The sequence below is a fragment of the Hyperoodon ampullatus genome, assembly GCF_949752795.1.
Source record: "Hyperoodon ampullatus genome assembly, chromosome: 7".
Lineage (NCBI taxonomy): Eukaryota > Metazoa > Chordata > Mammalia > Artiodactyla > Ziphiidae > Hyperoodon > Hyperoodon ampullatus.
The window spans coordinates 61,199,291-61,225,683 of NC_136920.1; the positions used below are offsets into that span (position 1 = coordinate 61,199,291).

The 26,393-nt window shown below is 42.9% G+C and overlaps 1 protein-coding gene across 8 annotated transcripts in view; it reads left to right on the top strand.

The window, feature by feature from the left end:
- STIM1 (stromal interaction molecule 1) overlaps positions 1 to 26,393 on the top strand; it is a gene marked incomplete at both ends in the record, with an annotated part of 189,758 nt that overhangs the window by 134,288 nt on the left and 29,077 nt on the right. For 7 of the 8 annotated variants that reach the window (XM_079708330.1, XM_079708327.1, XM_079708329.1 and 4 more), the window contains 3 exons: positions 9,173 to 9,287; positions 21,247 to 21,358; positions 24,274 to 24,389. In XM_079708330.1, the coding sequence (XP_079564456.1) occupies positions 9,173 to 9,287; positions 21,247 to 21,358; positions 24,274 to 24,389 (343 nt within the window). The remainder of the gene's footprint in view (positions 1 to 9,172; positions 9,288 to 21,246; positions 21,359 to 24,273; positions 24,390 to 26,393) is intronic. The other variant, XM_079708333.1, reaches the window with a different exon arrangement.

Consider the following 26,393-nt stretch of genomic DNA (forward strand, 5'->3'; position numbering starts at 1 on the left):
ACATAGGAGAGCTTATTTTGTGCCAGGTACTATTCTAAGTTCTTTATATGAATTAATCCATTTATAATACCCTCAATATAAGCGTATTATGAAGTTTGTACTATTATGTCCATTTTACAAATGATGTGACTAATACAATGAAAGTGAGTGGTAGAACCAGGATTCAAACCCAGGCAGCCTGGCTCTAGAATCAAGCTCTAAACCATCATGTTACACTGAACCCAAGCCAGTGTAACCCTCTGGCCCCTAGCTGGATATCTTTGTTTTAGATTGGCTGGCAATGTGGGGACCTTTTTCTTTCTTCTGTATAGTAGACATAATATGCATTGACTACCTACTCTAAGCTAAGCATTCTTCTGGGTGTTCTAGGGCAAGCTCAAGTGAGAGATACTCATTCAGTTATTTAATAACCACATACCTTGCTCTGTGCCAGGCTCTATGCTTGGAGATTGGCTTACAGAGCTAAATTAATTATTTATTTAGGTGTTCCAGAAAATTTGCAAGATACCAGATAAAGAGATAAGTGACAGGGCTTCCCTGGTGGCGCAGTGGTTGAGGGTCCGCCTGCCGATGCAGGGGACACGGGTTCGTGACCCGGTCCGGGAAGATCCCACATGCTGCGGAGAGGCTGGACCCGTGAGCCATGGCCGCTGAGCCTGCGCGTCCGGAGCCTGTGCTCCACAATGGGAGAGGCCACAACAGTGAGAGGCCCGCATACCGCAAAAAAAAAAAAAAAAAAAAGAGATAAGTGACAAATAAAACATAGTTTCTATATTTGAGTTGCTTAGGGGGAGTAAAAAGGGAGTAATAAAATAGTAATTATGGTATAATGGGATAAATACTGTCATAGATATATACCCTGAGGACTAAGAGAACAAATAGGACAGGGCAATTAATTTGCTTGGGAGAGGTCTGGAAAACTTCACAGAGGCAGTGACTTTTTCTTCAGCAGATAAAGAGAAGGAGAAACATTTTAAATGGAGCACCTTGTGTAAAGGAAAAAGAGCATGGTTTAGTTTGTTCAAGGAGCCTGAAGTGGCTTGATGTATCTAGAGCAAATGTTGGCAAACTTTTTCTATAAGGGTCAGATAGTCAATATTTTAGGCTTTGCTAGCCACACAGTCTCTGTCACAACGACTCGTCTGCCTTTGAAGCATGAAAGCAGCTATAGACAGTGCATAAATGAACGAATGTGGCTGAATTCCAATAAAACTTTATTTACAAAAACAAGCAGCAACCTGGATTTGGCCCATGGCCGTAGTTTCCTGACCCCTGGCCTGGAGTGTAGATGTCTGATAGGGAGGGAGAATGGCCAGGAAGCTGACTGGAAAGTTAGTCTATGGGCCAGATTGTAAAAGGCCTTGAATGTAAGGCCAAGAGGCTAGGGCTTTATCCTATTGGTAATGGGGAGTCATGAGGTTTTAAGTAGGTACGTTGGTATAGTTAGATTTATACTCTACAGAGGTCATTCTGGTGACTAGTGTGGTAGATGGACTGGCAGAAGTGCGACTAGATGTACAAAGGTGAGTGAGAAATGACTGTCCTCTCCCTGACCTTGAGCAATAGCTTCTGGTCTCACTGAGGACAGATTTTTCACCCCTGAGATGTCCATGTCCCCAGCATTCTGTACCAATGACATTCAGAGCTGTTGTAGCTAAAATTTGGGTCCTTGCTAGATGTTCACGTGGTGAACAAGAGTTGGGAAGCTTCTCAGATCTGGGGCATGTGTGTTGTGGGTTCTAAACATTGTATGTGTGGGGAAGTGGGAGTGGTGCTGTGGTGGTGTGGTTTGGGAGACGTGGAGTGTGCGCAGTGGGGAACAAGGGTGGAAAGGGGAAGGAGGAGTAATTGCTTCCAGGGAAGAACCCAGGAGACCTGCCTGATTCCTGCACCCAAAGATGTGCTGCTCCTCTTCCAGCTTTACCTCAGTGAATTCTGTTCCCTGACGAAGCTGGCTGGGCCTATTTTGTTGGGAATTCTAGAGAGATGTCTCCCCTCCTGTCTGCTCTCACCCACACCCCTTCACTACTGTTTCACTTGGAATGGGGTTGCATGCTTTGTGCCACTGCCAGGGAGATCACTTTTCTGAGCTCATAGAACTAAATATACCTAGTAACAACTGGTCCCTTGGCTCTTCAGAGAGCTGCTGAGCTGCAGCTCTAGCCAGTGCTGTATTCCCCCTGGTAAGGCAGGACTTTCAGGGAGCCTCCTTAGGCCTTCCTGAGAGAAGAGCTGCTTGTTCTGAGTCCGAAATAGTAAATCCTTGTTGTGGGAGCCAAAAGTTGCCTCTTTGGTTTTGTTTTGGTTTTGCTTTTTGTTGCTTTTAAACTTTGTCTTATATCAGACATTAGCCATAAGCTGGATGTGGGACAGTGTTCAGAGCAATATATGATAATGCCTACCTCAAGTATATTGGACATAAAAGTTCTAGTTCTGTACAACTTTCTTGTATGCTATATTTATGGCTGGGTAACTGGGACAGTCTATCAGAGGATATATGGTTTGATAGGGGAGGTAGACGCATAACAAGACTGATTAGGGTATACACAGGGATCGTGGGAGCACAGAATAATCATCTTTGATCGAGAAGCCCTCATTGGGCTTCTGTGGTGGCGCAGTGGTTAAGAATCCGCCTGCCAATGCAGGGGACACGGGTTCAAGCCCTGGTCCAGGAAGATCCCACATGCCACGGAGCAACTAAGCTCGTGCGCCACAACTGCTGAGCCCGCGTGCTGCAGCTGCCGAAGCCCACGTGCCTAGAGCCCGTGTTCCGCAACAAGGGAAGCCACTGCAGTGAGAAGCCCGAGCACCGCAACAAAGAGTAGCCCCTGCTTGCCACAACTAGAGAAAGCCCGTGCACAGCAACGAAGACCCAATGCAGCCAAAAATAAATAAAGTAAAAAAATTTTTTTTAAATTAAGGAAAAAAAAAAAAGAAACCCTCGTTATCTTCCTCAGGACCAACTGCCCCACCTCTAAGCTGCCCCAAGTTGTGACATGTGTATAATACTGTTTGATACGGACAATTAATTTTTTCTTAATTTTAAGTAAAATGTAAACAAAAACATCTTCATAAAATGTTGCATTATAAAATTAATTTGTAATGAACGATCTACATAAAAACAATGTGCTTGCTTTGCAAACACAACCTCATGACAAGTTCCTTAGCCACCACCCTCCCTTCCAATCAAATTGTAGCCCTTAAGCCTCTCCCAAATAAAATTCCAGAGTTGTCACTGGAGCTCAGTGTTCCTAGACCTTTAAATTGTTTTTTTAAAGGGAGCTGGACTTTTGGGGTGAAATTTGATTTTTTAAAAAAATATTTATTTATTTGGCTGCGCTGGGTCTTAGTTGTGGCCTGTGGGATCTTCAATGCGGCATGCAGGATCTTTTCAGTTGTGGCATGTGGGCTCCTTTAGTTGTGGCTTGCAGACTCTTAGTTGCAGCATGTGGGATCTAGTTCCTTGACCAGGGATTGAACCCAGGCCCCCTGCGTTGGGAGTGTGGAGTCTTAACCACTGGACCACCAGGGAAGTCCCTGAAATTTGATTTTTAAATATAGTTTCAATTTATAAAATGCTCTGTGGGCCATTAAAAGACATGTGCAAAGGCAGTTTATGACTTGTGCAAACATGACTCATTTAATCCTTATCACACTCAAATGAGAGGGATAATTAGCCCTCATTTTGGGGGGGAATACAGGTTCAGAGATGCTAAGTAGCTTGCCCAAAAGTCACATAGGAAGTGGTCTGTTTATAAAGGTTCTGAACTCTTTATATTTACAGTACACCGCCTTTCCTCCCCTTAAAGCCTCAACTCGGTACTTTGTGACCACCTAGAGGGGTGGGATAGGGAGGGTGGGAGGGAGACGTAAGAGGGAGGAGATATGGGGATATATGTATATGTATAGCTGTCACTTTGTTATACAGCAGAAAGTAACACACCACTGTAAAGCAATTATACTACAATAAAGACGTTAAAAAAAAAAAAAAAAGAAAAAAGCCTGATTGTTGCAGCCGCACTTCCTTGTTCTCTAAAGAGGTTCCACCCAGCATCTGGCCCTTCCTTCAGGTATAGCTTCTGTCAGCCCACACTCCTCATTTGGCACCACCTTCTTGCTGGCCTTGTTTTCTGACCTTACTCTTTCTTTGCATGCTTTGTGGTACCAGCAGAGCCTGATGTTAGCCCCTGTGCAGATACTCCTTGCACTTTCTTCCCATGAGCTTCTCTGCTCTCCATACACCTCAATGACCAGACTTGGCTATAAAAAGCAGTCTATTTCTTGTTGGCTCCCTAAAAGTAGCTGGTATATCTCATTACATGGTTTCCTGGAGTTAGCTAATAATGGTCGAAAATCCTCTTCCTTGGAGATTTTGGCATTTCTGCTCCTAAGGCCTGCATATGACAAGTGTTTCTCTAGCCTTAGATTAAGAGAGCCTAGGAGGACTAAAGTAGGGTATACCTTAAAGGACCCCTGATGAATCAAAACTAGAAAAATTATGAAGATTAGAAATTTGATCTCTGTGAAGTTTATGCAAAACCTGACAACTTCTCATTATATCCACATTACTACTTTGTTTCAAGCCACCATTAGCTCAGATCTTGATTATTGCAATTGCCACCTGGTTTCCCCGCATCTGCCCTTGTCCTCCTATAGTCTGCTTCTCAACACAGCGTTCAGAGAAATGCTTTTAAAGATGTAAATGCGATCGTGTCGCATATCTCTTCAAATTCCTCCAACAGCTTCCATCTCAGAGTAAAAGTCAAAGTCCTTATGATAACCTACAGAGGCCTTTATGATCTGGACCCCTGTTACTTCCCTGAGTTCATCTCCTACTAGTTACCACCTCACTTGTTTCTCTTTGGCCACACTGGCCTCCTTGCTATTCCTTGAACATACTTGTTCTTGGCTCAGGGCCTTTGCATTTGCCATGTTCTGTTCTTGGGATACTCTTCCAGTTATTCTGCTTGCCTTTCTCCAACATCTCCTTCAGATATTTGCTTAAAAGTCGTTTTCTTAATGAGACTTTCCTTGACACCTCTAATGAAGATGATAAATCACTAATACCAGTACTCTTGGCCTTCCCTCTTGACCTTCCCTGCTTTATACAAATTATTGTCTCTCTCACCCAAACTGGATGTTAGCTCAATGAGGACAAAGATTTTTGTCTGTTTTGTTTACTATTTACTGCATTTCTAGTGCCCGGAACATAGAAATCTTATATTTGTTGAATAAATGAATGAATGAATTTCTGCCTCCAGAATGACTATCTCAGACTGCTTGTAACTGTGTCTTCCCTGATATGGCCTAGAGTCTGGTGTTTAAGGTCCAGTGATCTCATCACTTAGGTCTCCAGTGAGAGTAATCAGACTCTCAATAAAATTAACAAAATTGTTTTAAAATTCATTTTGAAAAATAAGTAACTGAGATTAACAAGAAATGTTCTGAAATAAAAGAGCCATGGAAAGAGGGGTCAAGACATTAGAAAAAATTTTAAAGCATTAAATTAAATTAAATTAAAAAAAGTATAATAAAATAGTCAAGTGCTAGCACAAAAATATGGTTTAGTGCAAAAGAATGGAGAGGCTAGAAATATACCCAACTATATGTAGTTGTTATTACTTTATAATTACTTCTTATTATATAGCATTTTCCCAAAAAGGGAATAAAAGACAGATAATTTTTTTTAAGGTCTGAGGCATTTATTTATTTATTTTAATTGAAGTATAGTTGATTTACAATGTTGTGCTTGTTTCTGGTGTGCAGCAAAGTGATTCAGTTTTTTATGTATTGATATATGTATGTGTATATATGTGTGTGTGTATATATATGATATATGTGTATATATATATTCTTTTTCATATTCTTTTCCATTATAGGTTATTACAAGGTTTTGAATATAGTTCTCTGTGCTATACAGTTGGACCTTGTTCTTTATCTATTTTATATATAGTAGTTTGTATCTTCTAATCCCAAACTCCTGATTTATCCCTCCCCACCCCCATTTCTCCTTTGGTAACCGTAAGTTTGTTTTCTATGTCTGTGAGTCTGTTTCTGTTTTGTAAATAAGTTTGTTTGTATCAGTTTTTTAGATTCTACATATAGGTGATATCATATGATATTCATCTTCCTCTGTCTGACTTACTTTGCTTAGTATGATAATCTCTAGGTCCATCCATTGCTGCAAATGGCATTATTTCATTCTTTTTTATGGCTGAGTAATATTCCATTGTGTATATATACCACATCTTCTTTATCCATTCATCTGTCAATGGACATTTAGGTTGCTTTCATGGAAAGAGAGATAATTTAATAAATGGAGTTGGGATACTGGGTAGCAATTTGGGAAAAAATGTTAAGAGTCACAATTTATAGCATACAATACATTGGATGTTAGGTGGTCTGAAGGGCTGACTATTAAAAAATCCAAACATGTTAAATACTTCAGTCAGTTTACCTTTCTAAGAATTGACAAAATCTCCTTGCTCTGGGCCCTTCACCATGTCACTTACCTAATTCTTATTAAAAAAGTAGATTCTCTCACCAATTTCAGATGAGACATTGGGGAGCTGGAGAACCTAACCCACACGTGTCAGAAGGAACCTGAGTTTAGTTGTGGGCGGAGGACACAGAGAACTGTTAAACTTAGGCACTGCTCTTCACTCCTCATCTAGCAGGAGGTCTTGACTTCCCTTCAGGATTCTAGCCTCCATGGGAATGTAGCTAGGCCGTACCTATACCCCAGGTAGTAGACTGCAGTAGAGCTGTACTCCAGTATGTAGCTATTAGCCATATGTGGCCATTTAAACTTAAATGTAAATTAATTTAAAAAAAATTTCAGGGGCTTCCCTGGTGGCACGGTGGTTGAGAGTCTGCCTGCCGATGCAGGGGACATGGATTCGTGCCCCGGTCCGGGAAGATCCCACATGCTGCGGAGCGGCTAGGCCCGTGAGCCATGGCCGCTGAGCCTGCGCGTCCGGAGCCTGTGCTCCACAACAGGAGAGGCCACAACAGTGAGAGGCCCGCGTACCGCAAAAAAAAAAAAAAAAAAAAAAATTCAATTCTTTAGTCATACTAGCCACATTATGAAGGCTCAATAGCTGCCTGTGCCTAGTGACAGTTGTTTGGACAGGACAGATATTGAAGCTTTCCATTATTGCAGAAAGTTGTATTGGACAGTGCTACGTTATAGTTGTGGACATTGTCAAGATCCTTGTGCTCAGCAGCCTATACCCTGACTAGGTTGAGAGTAATCCAGTGTGGTCTCTCTTCAAACTTCTCTCCTGAGTCTTTAAGCCCAGATGTCTTATGTCTGAAAAACCCTGGGGAGAAAATCATCCCTTGATTATGGGTTTAAGGAATCTGGGACCATTCTGTCAATCATCTGTTCATTTAGTCAACAACATTTACTGACATTACTCTGAGTCAGACCCTTTCCTTTCTTGGACCCTGGGGATAATGAAAGGAGGATAAGAGACATTTCCTAAAAATTCTACTAAAATGTGTTCTTGTGAGAGTAGTGATCAGAGTTGTGTATTTCTTTGATGTTTGAGGCTCTGTGGAAAGCAGTGATCACTGTTCAATCTTATACATACTAATGTGGTTAAAGATTGGGCTGAATGGGTATCTGTGAAATTAATTACCAGTTAAATTTCTAAAAGCTTTGATTTCTTTTGCTTTTCTTTTTTCTTGTAAAAATATAGTGTGAAAAAAAAATCCACATAACTAAAGGACAGCATATGCAGTACAGGGGAAAAGTTTAGACTATAAAGTCAGATACCTTGGGTTGGAATACTAACTCTATCACTTATCAGCTGTAACCTTGGGCAGATGTTTCAGTTATCTAATGCTGCATAACAGACTTCCCCCAAACTTAGTGGCTCCAAACAACAAAAACATTTATTTTATCATGTTTCTGCAATCTTGGCTTGGCTTATCAGGGACAGCTCCTGTGTGTCCACTTGGCATCAGGTGAAGTAACTCAAAATCTAGGGACTGGAATCACCTGAAGTCTCAGTCACTCACATGTCTAACTCCTGGGCTGGAAGACTCAGACAGCTTGTGCTGCTCAGACATCGCTAGCTCTAAATAGTCTTTACACCTTATCTCTCCAGAATGATAGCTTCAGGGTAGCCAGGCTTCTTACATGGTGGCTCAGAGCTCCCAAGGCATGTGTTCCCAAAGGGAGTGAGCCAGGTGGAATCTATATTGCCTTTTCTAACCTAGCCTGGGAAGTCATTTGACATCATTGCTGCCACATTCTGTTTGTTAGAAGATGAGTCATTAATGTCAGCCTATATTCAAGGGCAGAAGAATTCAACTTTTATGGAAGGATTGTAAAAGAATTGTGGACATATTTTAAAATCATCACAGCAAGTAATTTAATCTCTTTAAACTTTTTGAGAATTTGGGGCAAACTGTGTTCTTTAAGACCATTACTGTTTTTGGACTTCCCTGGTGGCGCAGTGGTTAAGAATCTGCCTGCCAATGCAGGGGACACAGGTTTGAGCCCTGGTCCAGGAAAATCCCACAGCTGCAGAGCAACTAAGCCCATGCGCCACAACTACTGAGCCTTGCTCTAGAGCCTGCGAGCCACAACTGCTGAGCCTGCGTGCTGCAACTACTGAAGCCTGCACGCCTAGAGCCTGTGCTCCACAACAAGGGAAGCCACTGCAATGAGAAGCCCGTGCACCGGAACGAAGAGTAGCCCCCGCTCGCCGCAACTATAGAAAAGCCTGCGAGCAGCAGCGAAGACCCAACGCAGCCTAAATAAATAAATAAATAAAGACTATTACTTTTCTCATTTGTAAAATAGGTGTGATAATTCATTAGTTGTGAAGATTAGATGAGAAAATATAAACTCTTGGAATGTTGCTTATGTGTAAATGAGTGCTCAAAAATTGTTAATTCTTCCTTTTCCATAATTAAAAAAATATGAGGAAGGAATTTCTTATTCACGTTTATTTTTTTCTCAAGCGAAACATATAACAAAGAAGAAAAGGCAGTCTAGTTAGTAAGTAGGACATATTCACATGGAAGGATACATGGGTGATGTGATACACTTGTACATCCGGCAGGTGGGATGTGCTGTGGGTAGCTAGGTGACCTGTGAGGAGATCTTAGTGGGCTGGCTTCCAGGTATCTCTTGTGACTTGTGTGCTTTCCCTTGCAGTTCCTGAGGGAAGACCTCAATTACCACGACCCAACGGTGAAACACAGCACCTTCCACGGTGAGGATAAACTCATCAGCGTAGAGGACTTGTGGAAGGCATGGAAGTCTTCAGAAGGTAATAGGCAGCTTGGTTGTCAATCCTAGTTGCCAGAAGGTTTAGAGAAGAGAGAAGATGGGTAGCAATTTGGCCTTTAAAGGACATGAGTATAAAATGCTTAGTAAAGAGCAAATTACTGAAATGGTTCTACATACAGTCACTGAATAGAGACTGTATAGAGACTGAATAAGACTGAAGAGAGTCACTGTGCTGAGAATGGGGGAAGATGCTCCAAACAGAGTTGGAGTTGTTCTCATTAGAATTCTTATCGAATCCTATCCTATCCCTACACCTCTCCTTACCAGCTACCCCCATCCCCCAAAGGAATCTCACAGCTTTGGCTGCTCCACCTCCAGAGACAGGGAGCTTGCTGGCCTTTTGAGACAGCCCCTTTCTTCTGAAGCTCCCCACTTGGTCCTGGCTCTGCTGAGTCCCAGATGATTCAGAGGTTGGGTCGAAGTACAGTTGAACTCTCTCCCGAGTCTTCTCTTCCTGGTTAAATAGCCCTAGTTCTTTGAAGAAAAATTTTTTTTCCAGCCTCCTCTTCATCTTGGTCACCTGCATATGGACACTTCTATTAATGTCTTTCTTAGATCATGGCTCCTACAGTTGGACGCAGACCCCCAGGTGTGGTTTGATCAGCACAGAGCCGAGCGGAACCATCCGCTTCTCAGTTCTGGACCCTGTGTGTCTGTTAATGCAGTCTGATTAGATAGTGGTACCTTCAGCAGTCAAATCACTCTGCTGACTCATGTTGAACTTATTAAATTAAAACTTTAGGGCTTCCCTGGTGGCGCAGTGGTTGAGAGTCCGCCTGCCGATGCAGGGGACGCGGGTTTGTGCCCCGGTCCAGGAAGATCCCACATGCCGCAGAGCGGCTGGGCCCGTGAGCCATGGCCACTGAGCCTATGCATCCGGAGCCTGCACTCCGCAATGGGAGAGGCCGCAACAGTGAGAGGCCCGCGTACCGCAAAAAAAAAAAAAAAAAAAAAAAAAGATTAAAACTTTAGCTCTTTAGATCTTTTTCATGTGTGAGACTGCTAAACTATGATTACCTTTTTTTTTTTTTTCTCCTAGAGCATTTGCTTCAGAACTCTGAGTGAAAGAGCATGTCTAATTGTATGAGGCTTGACAGGGAAGGAAAAAACAGTGCCTTAGCCTCCTTTCCATTTGTGTCTATGGCTAGAGCTTCCTTTGATACTAATAAGAATGGAAGCAATCTCTCCCCTGGGTCTCTTAGGGTATGTCTTGATGCTAAGAAGAGTGAAAAATAAGTGACCACCAGCATTCCTGGTTTTTCGGATGAGGAACCTTAGGCCTAAATTTATTTATTTATTTATTTATTTATTTTATTAAAAATTTTTTTTTAACATCTTTATTGGAGTATAATTGCTTTACAATGATGTGTTAGTTTCTGCTTTATAACAAAGTGAATCAGCGATACATATACATATATCCCCATATCTCCTCCCTCAGGCCTAAATTTATAAAGTTACTTGTTCATTGTATTTAGTAAATAGTGGAGCCAAGACTTAGACCTGGACCTTCTGCTCTCTAGGCCAGTGCTTTTCCATACCACCTTGGTTGAAAGCACTGGTCTGGTTGTAGAGAAAACCAGTTTTGGTAGGAATGAGGCAGTCTCTATTTTTGTTTAAATTCTTACCTAGGGGCTTCCTTGGTGGCACAGTGGTTAAGAATCTGCCTGCCAGTGCAGGGGACACAGGCTCGAGCCCTGGTCTGGGAAGATCCCACATGCTGCGGAGCAATTAAACCTGTGCGCCACAACTACTGAGCCTGCGTGCCACAACTACTGAAACCTGTGTGCCTAGAGCCCGTGCTCCACAACAAGAGAAGCCACCACAGTGAGAAGCCTGAACACTGCAAGGAAGAGTAGCCCCTGCTTGCCGCAACTAGAGAAAGCCCGCGTGCAGGAATGAAGACCCAATGCAGCCAAAAATAATTAAATTAAATAAATTAAAAAAGAAAATTCTTACCTAGGATTATGGAATTTCAGTTCTGGAAGGGATCATCTATAATATAGATGGAGAACATTAGATTTAAACAGGAAGACCTGGATTTTTAAAAAATATTTTATTTATTTATTTGGCTGCTCTGGGTCTTAGTTGTGATATGTGGGATCTTTGTTGCCATTTGTGGGATCTTCATTGTGGCATGTGGGCTCTTTAGTTGAGGCATGCAGGATCTTTTAGTTGTGGCATGTGAGATCTAGTTCTCTGACCAGGGATCGAACCTGTACCCCCTGCACTGGGAGCATGAAGCCCTAATCAGTGGACCACCAGGAAAGTCCCAGGAAGACCTGGATTCTAATCCTGGTTGTAGGATGGACAGGCTGATGCTTGTTAACTCTGTTTTTTTAAATCAATTTAGAAGAAGCATAATTTAGCTATATAGATAGCTTTCTGGAAATTGTTATCCTTGTGGGAGCTTTTGTTTAATAGCTCCTGAGCAACTCAGGCTGTCTACTGATGAGAGATCAAGCACAGAAATGATCTTTGGAATGATACCAGCACTGCCAGGAAAAATCTTCTAACAGTACCATTTAATTTTAGTTTTCTTCTTTTTCTGTAATAACTTGAGGCCATGGCGCCTGGGTTTTAAGAGTGGGTGTCAAAAGTAGGAATTTAGAATGAAAGATGGCAGGGAGAGCATTCCTGGCTTTCTCTGAAAGCCAAAGAGAAGTAGCTGGGAAGGGAAAGTGACCAAGAGCGGGCAGAAACAGAGGGATTAAATCATAGTATTAGAAAACAGCTCAAGACAATTTTCTGGTAAGAACTTTATTTCTGGACTCAGCAACTAATTGGAGCACTTCCAAGCATGTTCTAAATGACAGGAAGATGGAAGACAATGGAGTGAGTTTTGCAGAGTTGGTACCCATTACTGATGAGCAGAGAAAAACATTTCAATGCACAGTGATGTAGCTCATAGCTAAGCTAGAAGTGGTATATATGTACCATTTTAGGATTTGCTCACCATGTGTCATGCCTGATGGTTTGACAGACTAAAAGTGAGAATCTTCCTGTGTACTATTTCTCCCAACAGTTTGTTTTATTATTCCAAGTAAGGCCCCTAATCTCTCTGGAGTTATGATTTCCAGAGCTACAAAAAGCAAGTACAATTCTGTCACTGGCTCAAACTGGCTGGCCTGAGTTTTTCTAGATGATGTAGATATCAGCAGTGGTCATTTGTATTCAGAACATTAGCTGACTAATGCCAGTACCATCTATGTGATTAATGTTGTTAACATTTTCTGACTAATGTTGGGGCCAGTCTTTTCTCTGTGTTATTTATTTATTTTTTTTTTTGCGGTATGTGGGCCTCTCACTGTTGTGGCCTCTCCCGTTGCGGAGCACAGGCTCCGGACGCGCAGGCTCAGCGGCCATGGGTCACAGGCCCAGCCGCTCCGCGGCATGTGGGATCTTCCCAGACCGGGGCACGAACCCGTGTCCCCTGCATCGGCAGGCGGACTCTCAACCACTGCACCACCAGGGAAGCCCTCTCTGTGTTATTTAGATTTAAGCAGAAAAGCCTGATAATCTCTACATTAGCCAGCTCTGGACTTTAATAATAAAAACAACAACAACAACTACAAAACTACTCTAATGTTTATATCATATTTAATATGTGCTAGGCAGTGTTCTGAGTGCTTTACAAATATTAACTCTTATTTCTTAGAAAAACCTTATGAAGTTTAAATATTACGATTTTCTCCATTTACAGATGAGGAAGATGAAGCAGAAAGAGAGTGATTAAGTGAAATAATGTGATGCAATTTTGTCACTAACTATCCAGGGTTAGTGCAGACTTCATAAGAAAAGGGCACAGGCTTCCCTGGTGGCGCAGTGGTTGAGAGTCCGCCTGCTGATGCAGGGGACACGGGTTCGTGCCCTGGTCCGGGAAGATCCCACATGCCGCAGAGTGGCTGGGCCCGTGAGCCATGGCCGCTGAGCCTGCGCATCCAGAGCCTGTGCTCCGCAATGGGAGAGGCCACAACAGTGAGAGGCCCATGTACTGCAAAAAAAAAAAAAAAAAAAAAAAAAGGGCACAATACCTAACAAGAACACTGTCACTTCAGACACCAAACTAGCCATAAGCTCTGGGTGTTCCTAGACCACCTGTGCTCTGACCAACTGGCCACAAAATCAGGGGTTCCCACAATCCCCTCAGGTTTAATAATTTACTAAATAACTCTTGGGATTCAGGGAAGTGCTATGCTTATGACTACAATTTCATTATAAAGGATAAAAATGAGGACCAGCAAAAAGAAGACACCCATATGGAAAAGTCTTGTAGCGTCCTGAATGTGGAGCTTCTGTGTCCTCTCCCCATGGAATCAGGACATATTGCCCTCCTGGCATATCGGTCATCAATGCAACCGTGAAGTTCAACCGAGCCTCATTGTCCAGAGTTTTTATTGGGGTTTCCTATAATTTAGGCATGATTGATTGACCACATGATTGAACTCAATCGCCAGCCTTCTATTCCTCCCCAAAGGCTGGGCTGATATCACCTGGCTCAAAGCCCCAGTCCTCTAGTCACATGGTTGATCTTTCTGGTGACCAGCCCCCATCCAGAGTAATCTCATTAGCATGAACTCAAGTGTGACCCAAGGGCCCACCATGAATAACAAAGATACTCCTGGGCTTCCCTGGTGGCGCAGTGGTTGAGAGTCCGCCTGCCAATGCAGGGGACATGGGGTCGTGCCCCGGTATGGGAAGATCCCACATGCCGCAGAGCAGCTGGGCCCGTGAGCCATGGCCGCTGAGCCTGCGCGTCCGGAGCCTGTGCTCCACAACGGAAGAGGCCACAACAGTGAGAGGCCCGTGTATCACAAAAAAAAAAAATTAAAAAAAATAAAAACAAAGATACTCCTATAATCAGGGAAATTGACCTAAAGACAAAAACCAGCCAAATTCTTTATTATACAAAATTAAGTCATTAAGTAAGGAAGAGCTGAACTAGTAGAGCTAAGGAAGAGTTGAGAACAAGGGCAACTCCAGGGATCCCAGCAGCAGGGACTAGGGGATTGGCCTCTTCTAATTAGTAACTCTCATATGTCTCGGCTACATCCATTCTTCATCTCTAAGTGTCTTTGCTCAAGATTCAGATACAGTGGAGGGAGAATCAGATTGGCATAGTTTGGATCACAGACTTATGTAGGGTAGTAATAGTGAGAGAAGAGAGTATGTGTGTGTGGCAAGAGTTGAAGGGTGCTGCAAATTCCAATCTCTCTAAGATCCTTGAGGTAGGGAGAGTAGCAGTTCTTTAACAGAAGAGATGCCAGGTGAATTTTGTAGAATCTTTGAGCAGTACAATTGTTGTTTGTATGTTTGAGCCAATGGAAACAGTAACTATGCCCTTTGTAGTGAGGGGTGGTGGGAGGCATTGACCTAAGAGGATTCCCTTCTAAAGCATGGCTTCCATTCTTGTAAACAAAGTGCAGTGTTACTGTTTCTTCTCCCTTTTCGTGGACATGAGATTTAAAAAGATGTTGTCTGCCAAACAAAGCATATTTCTTAATAATTTCTTTACCCATTTTTATGGATCAAAGGCACCTTAACCATCAATTTTGATTCTAACTAAAGAGTATGATTCCAGCTAAAAGCAAAATAACCTGGTATTCTAGTGTCACTCTGAACTTTGTCTTGAGAAGATGTTTTTGTTTTTTTTTTAAATAATTTTTTTTCCTTTTTTTACATCTTTTTTTTTTTTTTTTTGCGGTATGTGGGCCTCTCACTGTTGTGGCCTCTCCCATTGCGGAGCACAGGCTCCAGACACGCAGGCCCAGCAGCTATGGCTCACAGGCCCAGCCACTCCGCAGCATGTGAGATCTTCCCAGACCGGGGCACGAACCCGTGTGCCCTGCATCAGCGGACGGACTCTCAACCACTGCGCCACCAGGGAAGCCCTAGAACTAGCTTTTAATTTAAATCACAACTGCTGTCTCATTTGGAACTCAATAAAATATTGAAAGCTCAGTAGTTGTTGACAAAATTAATTATTACAGGGCTTCCCTGGTGGCGCAGTGGTCAAGAATTTATCCTTTATCCTTTATCTCCATCATCCAGATTGGAGATCTGGATGGAGATCATCCAGATTTATCTCTGTAACCAACCAAGTATCTACTAGAGTAGAAACCAGTGAAAGCTTAGTGAATGAAGGAATGAATGAATGGTGATAATAATGGATAATATTTGTTTAGCACTTACTGTATGCTAGGAACTTGTCATATCTTCATTCCACTCTTAGGATGTGAGAACTCTGATTCTCACCATTAGGTGACAGAATGAGGCACAGAAATGTTAGGTAACTTGTCCATGATCTTATATCTAGTAAGTAGCAAATCTTGAATTCAATCCAAGTCACTTGGTTCCAAAGTCCAAATTCTTAACCATTGTGCTATATCTGACTGGCTGACCAAAAGACTGACCAAAGGCTGACCAAGTGACTAACTCACTGACTAACAGCTGTGTGAAAGAGAGGCAGAGAAGGTACTGGTAACTTTTCTGCCAGACATAGTTCTTTTGGGATGTGAGTTTGAAACTACAAAAGTGAGGGCTTTATTTGGAGGCACCACCAGTCCATTAGGGGAAAGACATACTGATTCAGGAGCCCATTTCTTACTGCTTATTCTTTCTCTGACAAGAAAAAGGATTGGCCAAGGCCAAGGATCTGTTCTGGCATATCCCTGGAGGTATCACTATAGCTCATGTGCTAGGAGTAGTACTTACTGTTCCATCTGCCTGGAATGCCCTTCCCCCAAGTATCCACATGGCTCATGACTTCATTTTATTTTCTCCTCAAATGTCATCTTGTCAAAGAGGCCTTCCTTGATCTGGTCTGATATAGCACTACTCTTTATCCTCTTACCCTGCTTTATTTTTCTTCTTGTATTTATCACTACCCAACATACAATTATTTGTTACAGTGTTTTAGTTTGTCTCTCTCCACCAGAATATAAACACTAGGAATCTGTGACTCTTTTGTGCACTGTTTTATTCCTAGCTTCTAGAGTGGTGCCTGGCAAGTAGTAGGTACTCAATAAAAATTCCCCCCCAATGAATAAATGATTTTGGAGTTTTGGACCGACTGCTTTCAAGGCCTTTTATCATTTGGCCTCAGCAGTGCCTCACCCTCCTTGTCCCTATGTATAACCCTTGGACTTCAGGCAAACGGGAGTCAGAGTTCTCTGAACAGGCCCCACACTTTATAGTTCTGTGTCTTTGCTCATGATTTTTTTTTTTTTGTGGTACGTGGGCCTCTCACTGTTGTGGCCTCTCCCATTGCAGAGCACAGGCTCCGGACACACAGGCCCAGCGGCCATGGCTCACAGGCCCAGCCGCTCTGTGGCATGTGGGATCTTCCCAGACCGGGGCACGAACCTGTGTCTCCTGCATCGGCAGGCGGACTCTCAACCACTGCCCCACCAGGGAAGCCCCTGCTCATGATTTTAAAATGGGCTCCAAAGAGTTTCAATAAGTGAAGAGGTAGAGCTGGGTTTTAAGGGCTAGTTGGTGTTTATCAGGCCAGGAAGAGGGAAGAGAGCTTTTCCGGAAACAGCAAAGACCTAGAAGTCTGAGAGCAATGTTCAAGGATAAATAAGTAAATAGTGCAAGATACTGATTCTAGAAGAAGACTGAGAAGCTAAAAGCTATAACAGAGGCAGCATGTAGGGTAAAGCTGTGAAGTTTGGGTCAAGGGTTTCCAACTGTACAAGACAATCAACTGGGGTGCCCCAAGAGAATATAATAGCTTGTATTTATATTGCATTTATTTTTATCTCATTTAATTTTTATGTATGTTTTACAGTATACCTAGTGTTAGTACATATATCTAATTTATAAACAGATATTCATATATTGGTGACGTGTGCTCAAATTTTTTTTTTACATGTAGATTATGTCATTAGAAAGGTTGGAGGCTACATAGTCAGTCACCTTGTACATTTCTTTTTATAAAAGGACTATTTGTTGTGGAAAACTCCAGAGGTTGGCTTTCTCCGATTCTGTGTAGTATTGTTTGTCATTTTGCCCAGAGATGTAGTCTTTGATGTCTCTAGGAGCAAAATGGACAGGCGTAGGGGGATGAGAGAATCATCACCTTAGAAAACTCTCTCTTGCTTGCATGTCCTCCTGGGGTTTGGTCATGTGAGTCACTTGGAGTCTCTATCTGTACTAAGCTCCCCTGGCCAAATTCTGTCTCCTTTTACTGTCAGCCACAGCTCTCTGTACTTGCTGTTACCTTCTTCCTCACTTTGGCTCAGAGATTCTTCCCATTTTCTCTTTTGGAATGAGAAAGCAGAACAAGATTTTTAACTTTTAGGTACTTGAACCTTAGGAACAAGGGGCCCTAATATCTCACCTTGACTGTTGAGTGAGATCTTCATGCTGGGACACAGCGTTGCTGTCTGACAAGGATGCAGCTCGTCCTGGCTTAGTTTGTTCAGACTGCAGTGACTCTGAGTTGGCAACACCATACTGCCAAGCCTTACCTAGGTAGGGCATCTGCCAGGTAACAGAATAATATGTGGAGCACAAAACCCAAAAAACAAGTGCCTTGAGGTTTGTCCTGACATGCTGAAGTCATCATCCTTTTCTGCAAAGTGTAGTTCTGTAGGGACTGACTATGTTCAGAGTCCATCCTTATTGGAGTGTAGTGGTCCCCTTACAGACCCTCTGCCTCACTTAGTGTAGTGTTTAGAGTGGTAGTTCTCAGTGGGGGGCAGTTTTGTTCCCCGGGGAACATTTGGCAGTATCTGGAGGTTTTTTTTTTTTTTTTTTTTTTTTTGTGGTACACGGGCCTCTCACTGTTGTGGCCTCTCCCGTTGCGGAGCACAGGCTCCGGACGCGCAGGCTCAGCGGCCATGGCTCACAGGCCCAGCCGCTCCGCGGCATGTGGGATCCTCCTGGACCGGGGCACGAACCCGCGTCCCCTGCATTGGCAGGCGGACTCTCAACCACTGCCCCACCAGGGAAGCCCTGGAGATATTTTTGATTGTTATGACTGGCAGCATGCTACTGGCATCTGGTGGGTAGATGCCAGGGCTATTGTTAAACATCCTACAATGCATAGGACATCCCCCAACAACAAAGAATTAACCTGTCCAAAAGGTCAGTGCTGCAGAGACTGAGAAACCCCAGTCTAGAGTGACTCCTGCCTCCACTGCAGTGTAGGGCACAAGTGGAGGAGTTCCTGCATGCCAAGCGTTTATGCTCAGGCTTGTATCAGGTCGTCTTCCCCGTAGACAGAAGACCCTTGTGGCACCGCTGGCCTCAAGGCTTTCAAGCAACAATACGTGACGTGGCCTTTGTACTCCATATGCCATGCTGGGTGAGGCCGAGCTCCCTTGACAGTAGGGGCAGGAATGTGTTCTCTGCACTTTGCAGGCTAGCACTTGTCTGTCTGCCTCACATCTTGTGCCACTCTGCTAAGCCTTCATTACCTAACACTCTGGACCGTAGCACGTGATCATGTTTATAATGTATGTGGAGATACATTCATTTTCAGGAATAAAAGGCCAGTCTATTCTACTTTCCTCAACACTTCTTTAACCCCAGTTCTGTCATCCCTCCTTTCCTAAGCCCTAGGATTTGAGCATATCTCTTGGAAATTAATCTTTCTCTTCCCTCCAATGTATTCTAGTCTGGAAAGTAGATATTCAACCAGGCACTGACTCAGCACTCACTGCCTAAGCCTCCGGGATCTTGTCTTCTAGGATGCAATCAATCTGAGTGCACTAGACCTGCCTCATTTCCTCTCCTGGAACCTTTCCTGTGCCTCTGCAAATGATCTAATCTACCTTCAAAGTCTCTTGGCTTCAGAACTTTCCTCCTGAGCTCCAGCAGCTTCTTGGGGACATGGAGAGATTAGAGCATTTTTGTCTTCTATTGTTTCATTCGGAATGTTTCTCTGAGTGTCTGCTTTGTACCGTGTGCTGGGCTCCCCTATGGGAGGTAGAAGGATGAAGGGTCAGGGCCCAGCCTTCCAACTTCTCTAGTTTATATCAGAGTGACGGAAACAACCTAAGATCTGAGGTGTGCCTACCAGAGGAATGCTGAGTTTTGGACAAGCATTTCAGAAGTTAAACTCCACCTGAGCTGTATATTTGTCTGGGAAGATTGTGGCTGCTGTCTGGAGGCCCACATTCAGAACATTTCTGGAACTCCTCATTTAGGGTAGTTATTCTTTCAGTAAATTATTATTGATGCCACTGTATAAGAGGCACTATTTTAGCGACAAAGGGGTGAGCAAAAATGAATAGGATGTGGTCCCTGCCTTCAACGTCTCCTGACTATTAAGGGGAGATTAGAAAGCATTCTGATGAAGGACAGTTTTGGGGAAAGATATGTATCTTAAGAGAGCAGGGTGATAAATCTCACCATTTCATTCTGCTTCAAAACTTTTTTGGCTTCTTGCTGCTCACAGCGGTAGTTTTCAACTTGAGGAATGTACAGCTTCCTTTTAAGGGAAATCATTTATCTTGGGCCTGCAAAGCTGGTTTTATTTAATGGTATTTAAATATATAGAAACATAAAATGAGGTTTAAGTTGCTATATAAAATTTGTGCACAAATATAAACAAAAACACACTAATACATTAAATAAAAGCAAATTTTAAATCCAATAAAATGACACGTTTTTGCTGAAACCCAGTTGCTCCCACCCAAGGCTCTTTAAGTTCAGCATAGCTATATTACTGGGTGCTATATGGTGACTCAGTCCTCCCACCATTTTTGTCTGTTCAAGCTCCTATGAAACTTTGATTTATATAATACATCATGACGTCATTTGACTTTTACTTGGCTTGAACATATTCCTTGCATGTTAAGTCCTCTTCTGTTCTTTTATTGTTGATTCTTGATAAAGTATGGAGATAAATTTGTTATATATGTGGCTAAATACCACAGAAATATTAAAATTATTTTACAAGGATTATTTTTATGGTTGTCCAGTTAAAAAAATCACAGTCTTATAGTATTGAGGAAATGATTAGGTACAGTGATCCATGTATAGTAATGACATGATTTGCCATGTTGTGAATGATCACTCAGTAATTGTTTTAGTTAGAATTGGCTCCTACTGTGACAGAAAATCTTTTCAATCTGACATAAGCAGAAGGGGAAATTTACTTTTTGCACAAAACTGAAAAACATATGAATAGGGCTGTCTACAGGTGTGATCTCATTCAGGGCTTAAGTGATGTCATCTGGATCCATCATTTGGCTCAGATTTGCCTTTGCGTGAAGCTTTCCAGCTGTGTCAGGGAGGATATATGTATGTGTGTATGTGTGTGTGTGTGTGTATATATATATATATATATATATATACACACACACATATATATATATCCTTTATATATATTATTTATATAAATTTTAAAATGTTATGTACGTATTATATTTATGACATAAAGGCTAGGGCAAGGGCTGTGACGCCAGACTGCTTGAGTCCAAAATTGGCTTTACCAATTCCTGGCTGGATAACTTTGGGAAAGTTACATAACCTTTTTGTGCGTCAGTTTCTTCATCTGTAAAATAGGGATAAAGTGGAACATATCCTTCACATGGTAGTTGCAAAGATTAGTGAGCTAATATATGTGACGTGCTTAGCACAGTACCTGTTATATAGTAAGTGCTATGTAAATGATGGCTTCTATTAATATCATTTGTTATTATTATATTGCAATAATATATAATATAATACTATATATAATATAGTATATTATATAATAATTAAGGATTATTTTATCCCAGATACCTGAATAGTGGAAGAACAAGTCCATCCCATATAGGTCAAACAAAAAGTACTGTATGTATCCCTTTCATACTTGGGATTTTATGGGAGAGAGATCTGTTAAACACGTAGACATGTGGTGAATGTTAAGGTCGTGGAGACTGTGACAGTAAGAACAAGCAGTGCTTGCATTCTGGAGTCATGGCTTTGCTTATCTCTTTCCGCAGTATACAACTGGACCGTGGATGAGGTGGTGCAGTGGCTGATCACATATGTGGAGCTGCCTCAGTATGAGGAGACATTCCGGAAGCTGCAGCTCAGTGGCCATGCCATGCCGAGGTCAGGAAGGGACTGGGTTCTCTCACTGGGGGTGTGGGGAATGGGCTGGGGTCGGCTTGCCCTCACTTTGCTCTCACCTGTTAACTGAAGTTTCACCCCTTTCAGGGCAGGATCTGTAGACTTCTCACATTTACTGTGCACTTGCTAGAAAGCATATGGACACTCCACATCTACTCTCTTATTTAATATTTCTATCAATCCTGGGACTAGTACTAATAGCTACCATTTATTGAGTGCTTAGTATATGCCAGGCACTCTACTCAACACTTTATGTACAGTATCTCATTTAATTCTTACATCAATCCTGTAAGGTAGGTATTATTGCTGGGTGCTGGGGATAAAGATGACAACAACCTGCCCTTGCCCTCAAAGGGCTTACTGTCTGGTAAGTGCTGATTATGTATAATCTGTCATCTTATTATGTAGGTGCATCTGGTTATGAGCTTCAGCAAAGGGGAAAGGGGAAGGGGAAGCTGTTGGAATGCCCACACATTGCAGCCTCCAGCCACAGGGCTACCGGGTGCTGCTGTCCAGGCCTAGCTGAGCTGGCTGGTCCCTCCTCTGCTGCCTGCAGCCTCTTATTCACAGCTTCTCCCTACTCTGGAGAGAGTAATAATCTTAATGTTTGTACATCCCTTTATAGGGTACTTTCCTACCTATTATTTCAGTTGATTCTCACAATTCTGGGAGGAAGGAATTATTATCCCAACTTTCGGGCAAGCAAACTGAACTTCAAATATTTTATGATTTTTCAAAGCTGGTAAGTGGCAGAGCTGGGATTTGAACTCAGGTCTGCCTGGTTCTAAGTGCCCTGCTTTTTTCACTGCTTCTTCCTCTTGCCCCATGTAGTTTGAAAATAGGCTTCCTGGAAATACTCAGTTTAGTTCTATTTAACAAAACGTTACCAAGCACTTACCATGTGCCATGCTCTCTCCTGGGCCCTGAGGACAAAGAAATGCATTAGACCTCACATTTGCCTTGAGGAACTCCATGTTTAGTGGAAAAGACAGACAAACAGATGATTGACCATGAAGCTCCAGGATTTAGGTTTCTTTCACATGGAAATAGCAGTATTGCCTTGTGGATCCCTGGCCTATTCCATCTTGAAGAACGGCTATGGCTTGGATTAAAACTGGAAAACATAGGATAAGAAGTCAGTTCTCAGGCAGTGCGCTCACTTGGCCATTCTGTGACTAGGATTAGATCCAAGACCAGACCCAACCAGGCTGGGCATGGGGTAGAGGTAAACAAGCTGTGGTACCTTAGCGACAGCAGGAAGCATGGAGCATTCAGAGAGTAGGGTGTGGGGTAGAGTGTGGGCGCTTCTAGGCCCATCCCTAGGCAGCGTGGTATAATGGGACGGATCTAGCAGATTTGCGTTGTATCCTGCCTTTGCCACTTACTTGCTGCGTGACTTTGGGCAAGTTACTTACCTCTAAGTCTCATTTTTCTTATCTGTAAAATGGAGCTAATAATAGAACTGAGTTCTTAAAGTGTGAGGACTAAATGAGGTACTGTATGTAAAGTGTCAGAACAAGATGAGATATACACAGCTGCTTATTAAATGTTAGCTCCTTTGTCATTTCTCATTGCTTAGAAGTTCATAGGTTTTTTTGACAAAAAGAATGTAGAAAAGATGACACTTATTTTGATCAGTTAGATGAAGGGGCCAGTACACCTGGTAGAAGTGCTCTAAACAGGAGCCCGAAGAACTCCCAGCTTTGTAGGAAGCATATGATTTACATAAGTAAAAGAAGGAAACTGAGGCCCCAGGGGAGAGACCAAGCTGCTTATGGTCAGACAAGTGAGTCACTGACGGAGCTGGGACCAGAAGCTCGTTCTCCTGACCACCCCCACCCCCATCACAGTGTCTCACTGCTGCTCTTGTGGGTGGGCTTGATTGCTTCCCAGGGCTAGAGAAAGAAGTAGCTATGCCCACATGCCCAGGCAGGAGTATAAATGACACACTGATGTCAGAAGCTTCTTTTCTACCTAGGGAAACAAAGCTATGAATCAGAAAAGAGCACTAACCTTAGTACAGTAGGTAATGCTCACTTGTGGGACCCAGATCAGTGATTTTTCAACCTTTCATATCTTATACCCTTCTCCTTCTGTATCTACTATGTTCCAGCAGAAGAGAAACAAAGTCCAGTTTTTCCTATATCATTTCCTTGTTTATAGGTCCTCTCTTATTAAGTTATTATTAACAGTATGATTAAAGAATATAAGAAATTATAGTAATCTGACTGGGAGTAAATTACTGTTACTCAAATAACAAAGTGTGAGGACTAAATGAGGTATCGTATGTAAAGTGTCAGAACAATATGAGATATATACAGCTGCTTATTAAATGTTAGCTCCTTTCTCATTTCTCATTGCTTAGAAGTTCTAATGCAGTGCTTGTTGCATTGCATTATAACAAGACTAATGCAATGCTCGTTGTCAGCAGATTTATATTTAATGACAGTGTGTTAGGATTAGGATAATTCAGAGGTCCCTAGAATCACTGGGTCATGTGGCATAACATTTTGACCTGGGCTGGACAGGCGAATGTGTTTGCAAATGGTGGGAATATGGGGACAGGTATATAGTGGATAATCCCTGGAAGGAGAAGTGCAACAGAAAAATTACAGTTGGGTGTGGGAATGGTTACAGATGGATAATCCTTTGAGAGTAGATATTCAGGAGATGGTGGACATGGGGAGAAGGGTGAACAAATTCTTGGTGAATGTTATGTGTCCTGTTCACTGCTTGTTGAGATCCACTGGTACAGACTCTGTGTACTAGAGTGCAGAGGGGAGCAGTCACCAGGAGCTAGAAGTCATGGAAGTGTTCCTGGGCGAGGTGGGTAGTCCTACCAGGATCCTTCCTGCTTTGCCGGCAGGGAACTGAGCCCCTACTCTTTGTCCCAACAGGCTCGCTGTAACCAACACCACCATGACAGGGACTGTGCTAAAGATGACAGACCGGAGCCATCGGCAGAAGCTGCAGCTGAAGGCCCTGGACACAGTGCTCTTTGGGCCTCCTCTCTGTGAGTCCTGTGGCAAGAAGGGCTGCTGATGTGCCATGGACCCGAAGGCAGTTGGAGTGGCTGGGTTGAGGTCCTGGGTCTGCCCTAAAGGGATAAAATGAATGTTCTAGAGAGGTACACAATGCTACTGAGATCCAGGGGAGGGATACAGAAGGCATCCTCTAGAAGAGGTGGCATGTGACCTCTGCCTTTAAAGATGGATAGGGTTTTATTCCATGGAGATGGCAGGAGAGGGCATTCTAGGTGGAGGAAACAACCTGAGCAAGGATACAAACACTAAAATATGAATGGCATGCTCAGGTATAAAGAGTAACCCAAAAGGGGCTGAGTGCCATTTAAGCTGTTCCTGCTCTCGCTGTGGATATGCAGAGGGTATGAACTGATGGCTGAACATTTTGTGTCCTTGGACAAACAAACGGGATTAAGCAGGCTTTCACTGAATCGATAGAGACACACTCAGACCAAGGAAGTCTGGTCTCTTCAACCCAGGGTTAGTTGAGGGTATTAGGTGCTTCAACTCCTGAAGATCTGCAAGGTGGGAAGGGCCAACCTTGCCAACCTTTTTTATTCTAAGTGAACTCAGCACAGAAGTAGTAAGATTTCTTAGAAAATTAGTCTTGACCAAACAGGCTCTTAGGGCCTACTCCCTGCCCTTTGGGAGCTGTTGGCATCAACTGAGGATGCCAGCAGCAGAATGCTATAGAGCCAAGAACCAGTCCAGAGAAGCAGCTGGCAGCCAGGGTCAGGGGCAGTATAACATTTCCCTGTCCGTGCATTTGACTTGACAAGTGCCCAAGCTGATATATCAATAGAGGTGGATGGGTCTGTACTTTCTGTGGTTTAAAAAAATTTTAACAGACTTTATTTATTTATTTAGTTATTTATTTGGCCACGCGGCTTGTGGGATCTTAGTTCCCCAACCAGGGATCGAGCCCAGGCCCACAGCAGTGAAAGCCTGAGTCCTAACCACTGGACCACGAGGGAATTTCCTATTTTCATTTTTTTTTTTAGCCACACTGCACGGCATCCTAGTTCCCTGACCAGGGATTGAACCCATGCCCCATGCAGTGGAAGTACGGAGTCTTAACCACTAGACCGCCAGGGAAGTCCCTAGACTTTATTTTTTAGAGTAGCTTTTGGTTTACATCAGAATTGAGTGGAAGCTACAGAGATTTTCTATATACCTCCTGCCCACATACATGCACAGCCTCCCCCATTATCAGCATCCTCACCGCAGTGGTGCACTATAACAACTGCTGAACCTGCACTGACACAGCATTATCACCCAGAGCCTGAAGTTTACATTAAGGTTCACTCTTGGTGTTGTGCAGTCTGTGGATTTGGACAAATGTATAATGATGTGTATCCATCTGTGTGGTGTCATACAGAATGGTTTCACTGCCCTAAAGATCCTCTGTGCCCCACCTGTTTATCCCACTCTCCTCCTCAACCCCTGGCAATCACTGATTTTTTACTTCTCCATAGTTTTGCCTTTTCCAGGAGGTCTATATCTTTTGAAAGCGTGAAACAGAGCAACATGGGAGAAGACCATTTCCATCTTCTTTGTTGCCCTGTTTTTGGTCCTAGGACACATTTTTTCTTGTGATTCATTTATACGTTTTGAATAAATGACACAACGAAGGCACTACTCTTTATATGAGACCCACCCTGTGTACTGAGCAATGGCCTTTCATTCATCCACTAACATTTATTGAGCACCTACTGTGTACCACCATGCATGACAGGGTCCCTGCTCTCAAGAAGTTCCGTCTGAATGAAGATTGGCATGTCAACAAATTGAATAAATGGTCAACAAATACGGTGGTATAACTGTCGTGTAAGTCATTCCATAGTTCAGGTGGGAGCACAAAGTAGGGAGGAGTTTTCATTTGCAGACCAAGAAGCTTTATGGAGAGGATCACTCTTGAGCTGACTCTTGAAAAATGGGAAGTGGCTTTATTAAACTCTCTCCATTAACAGCCTCTTCCCCTCTCTTTGTGTACA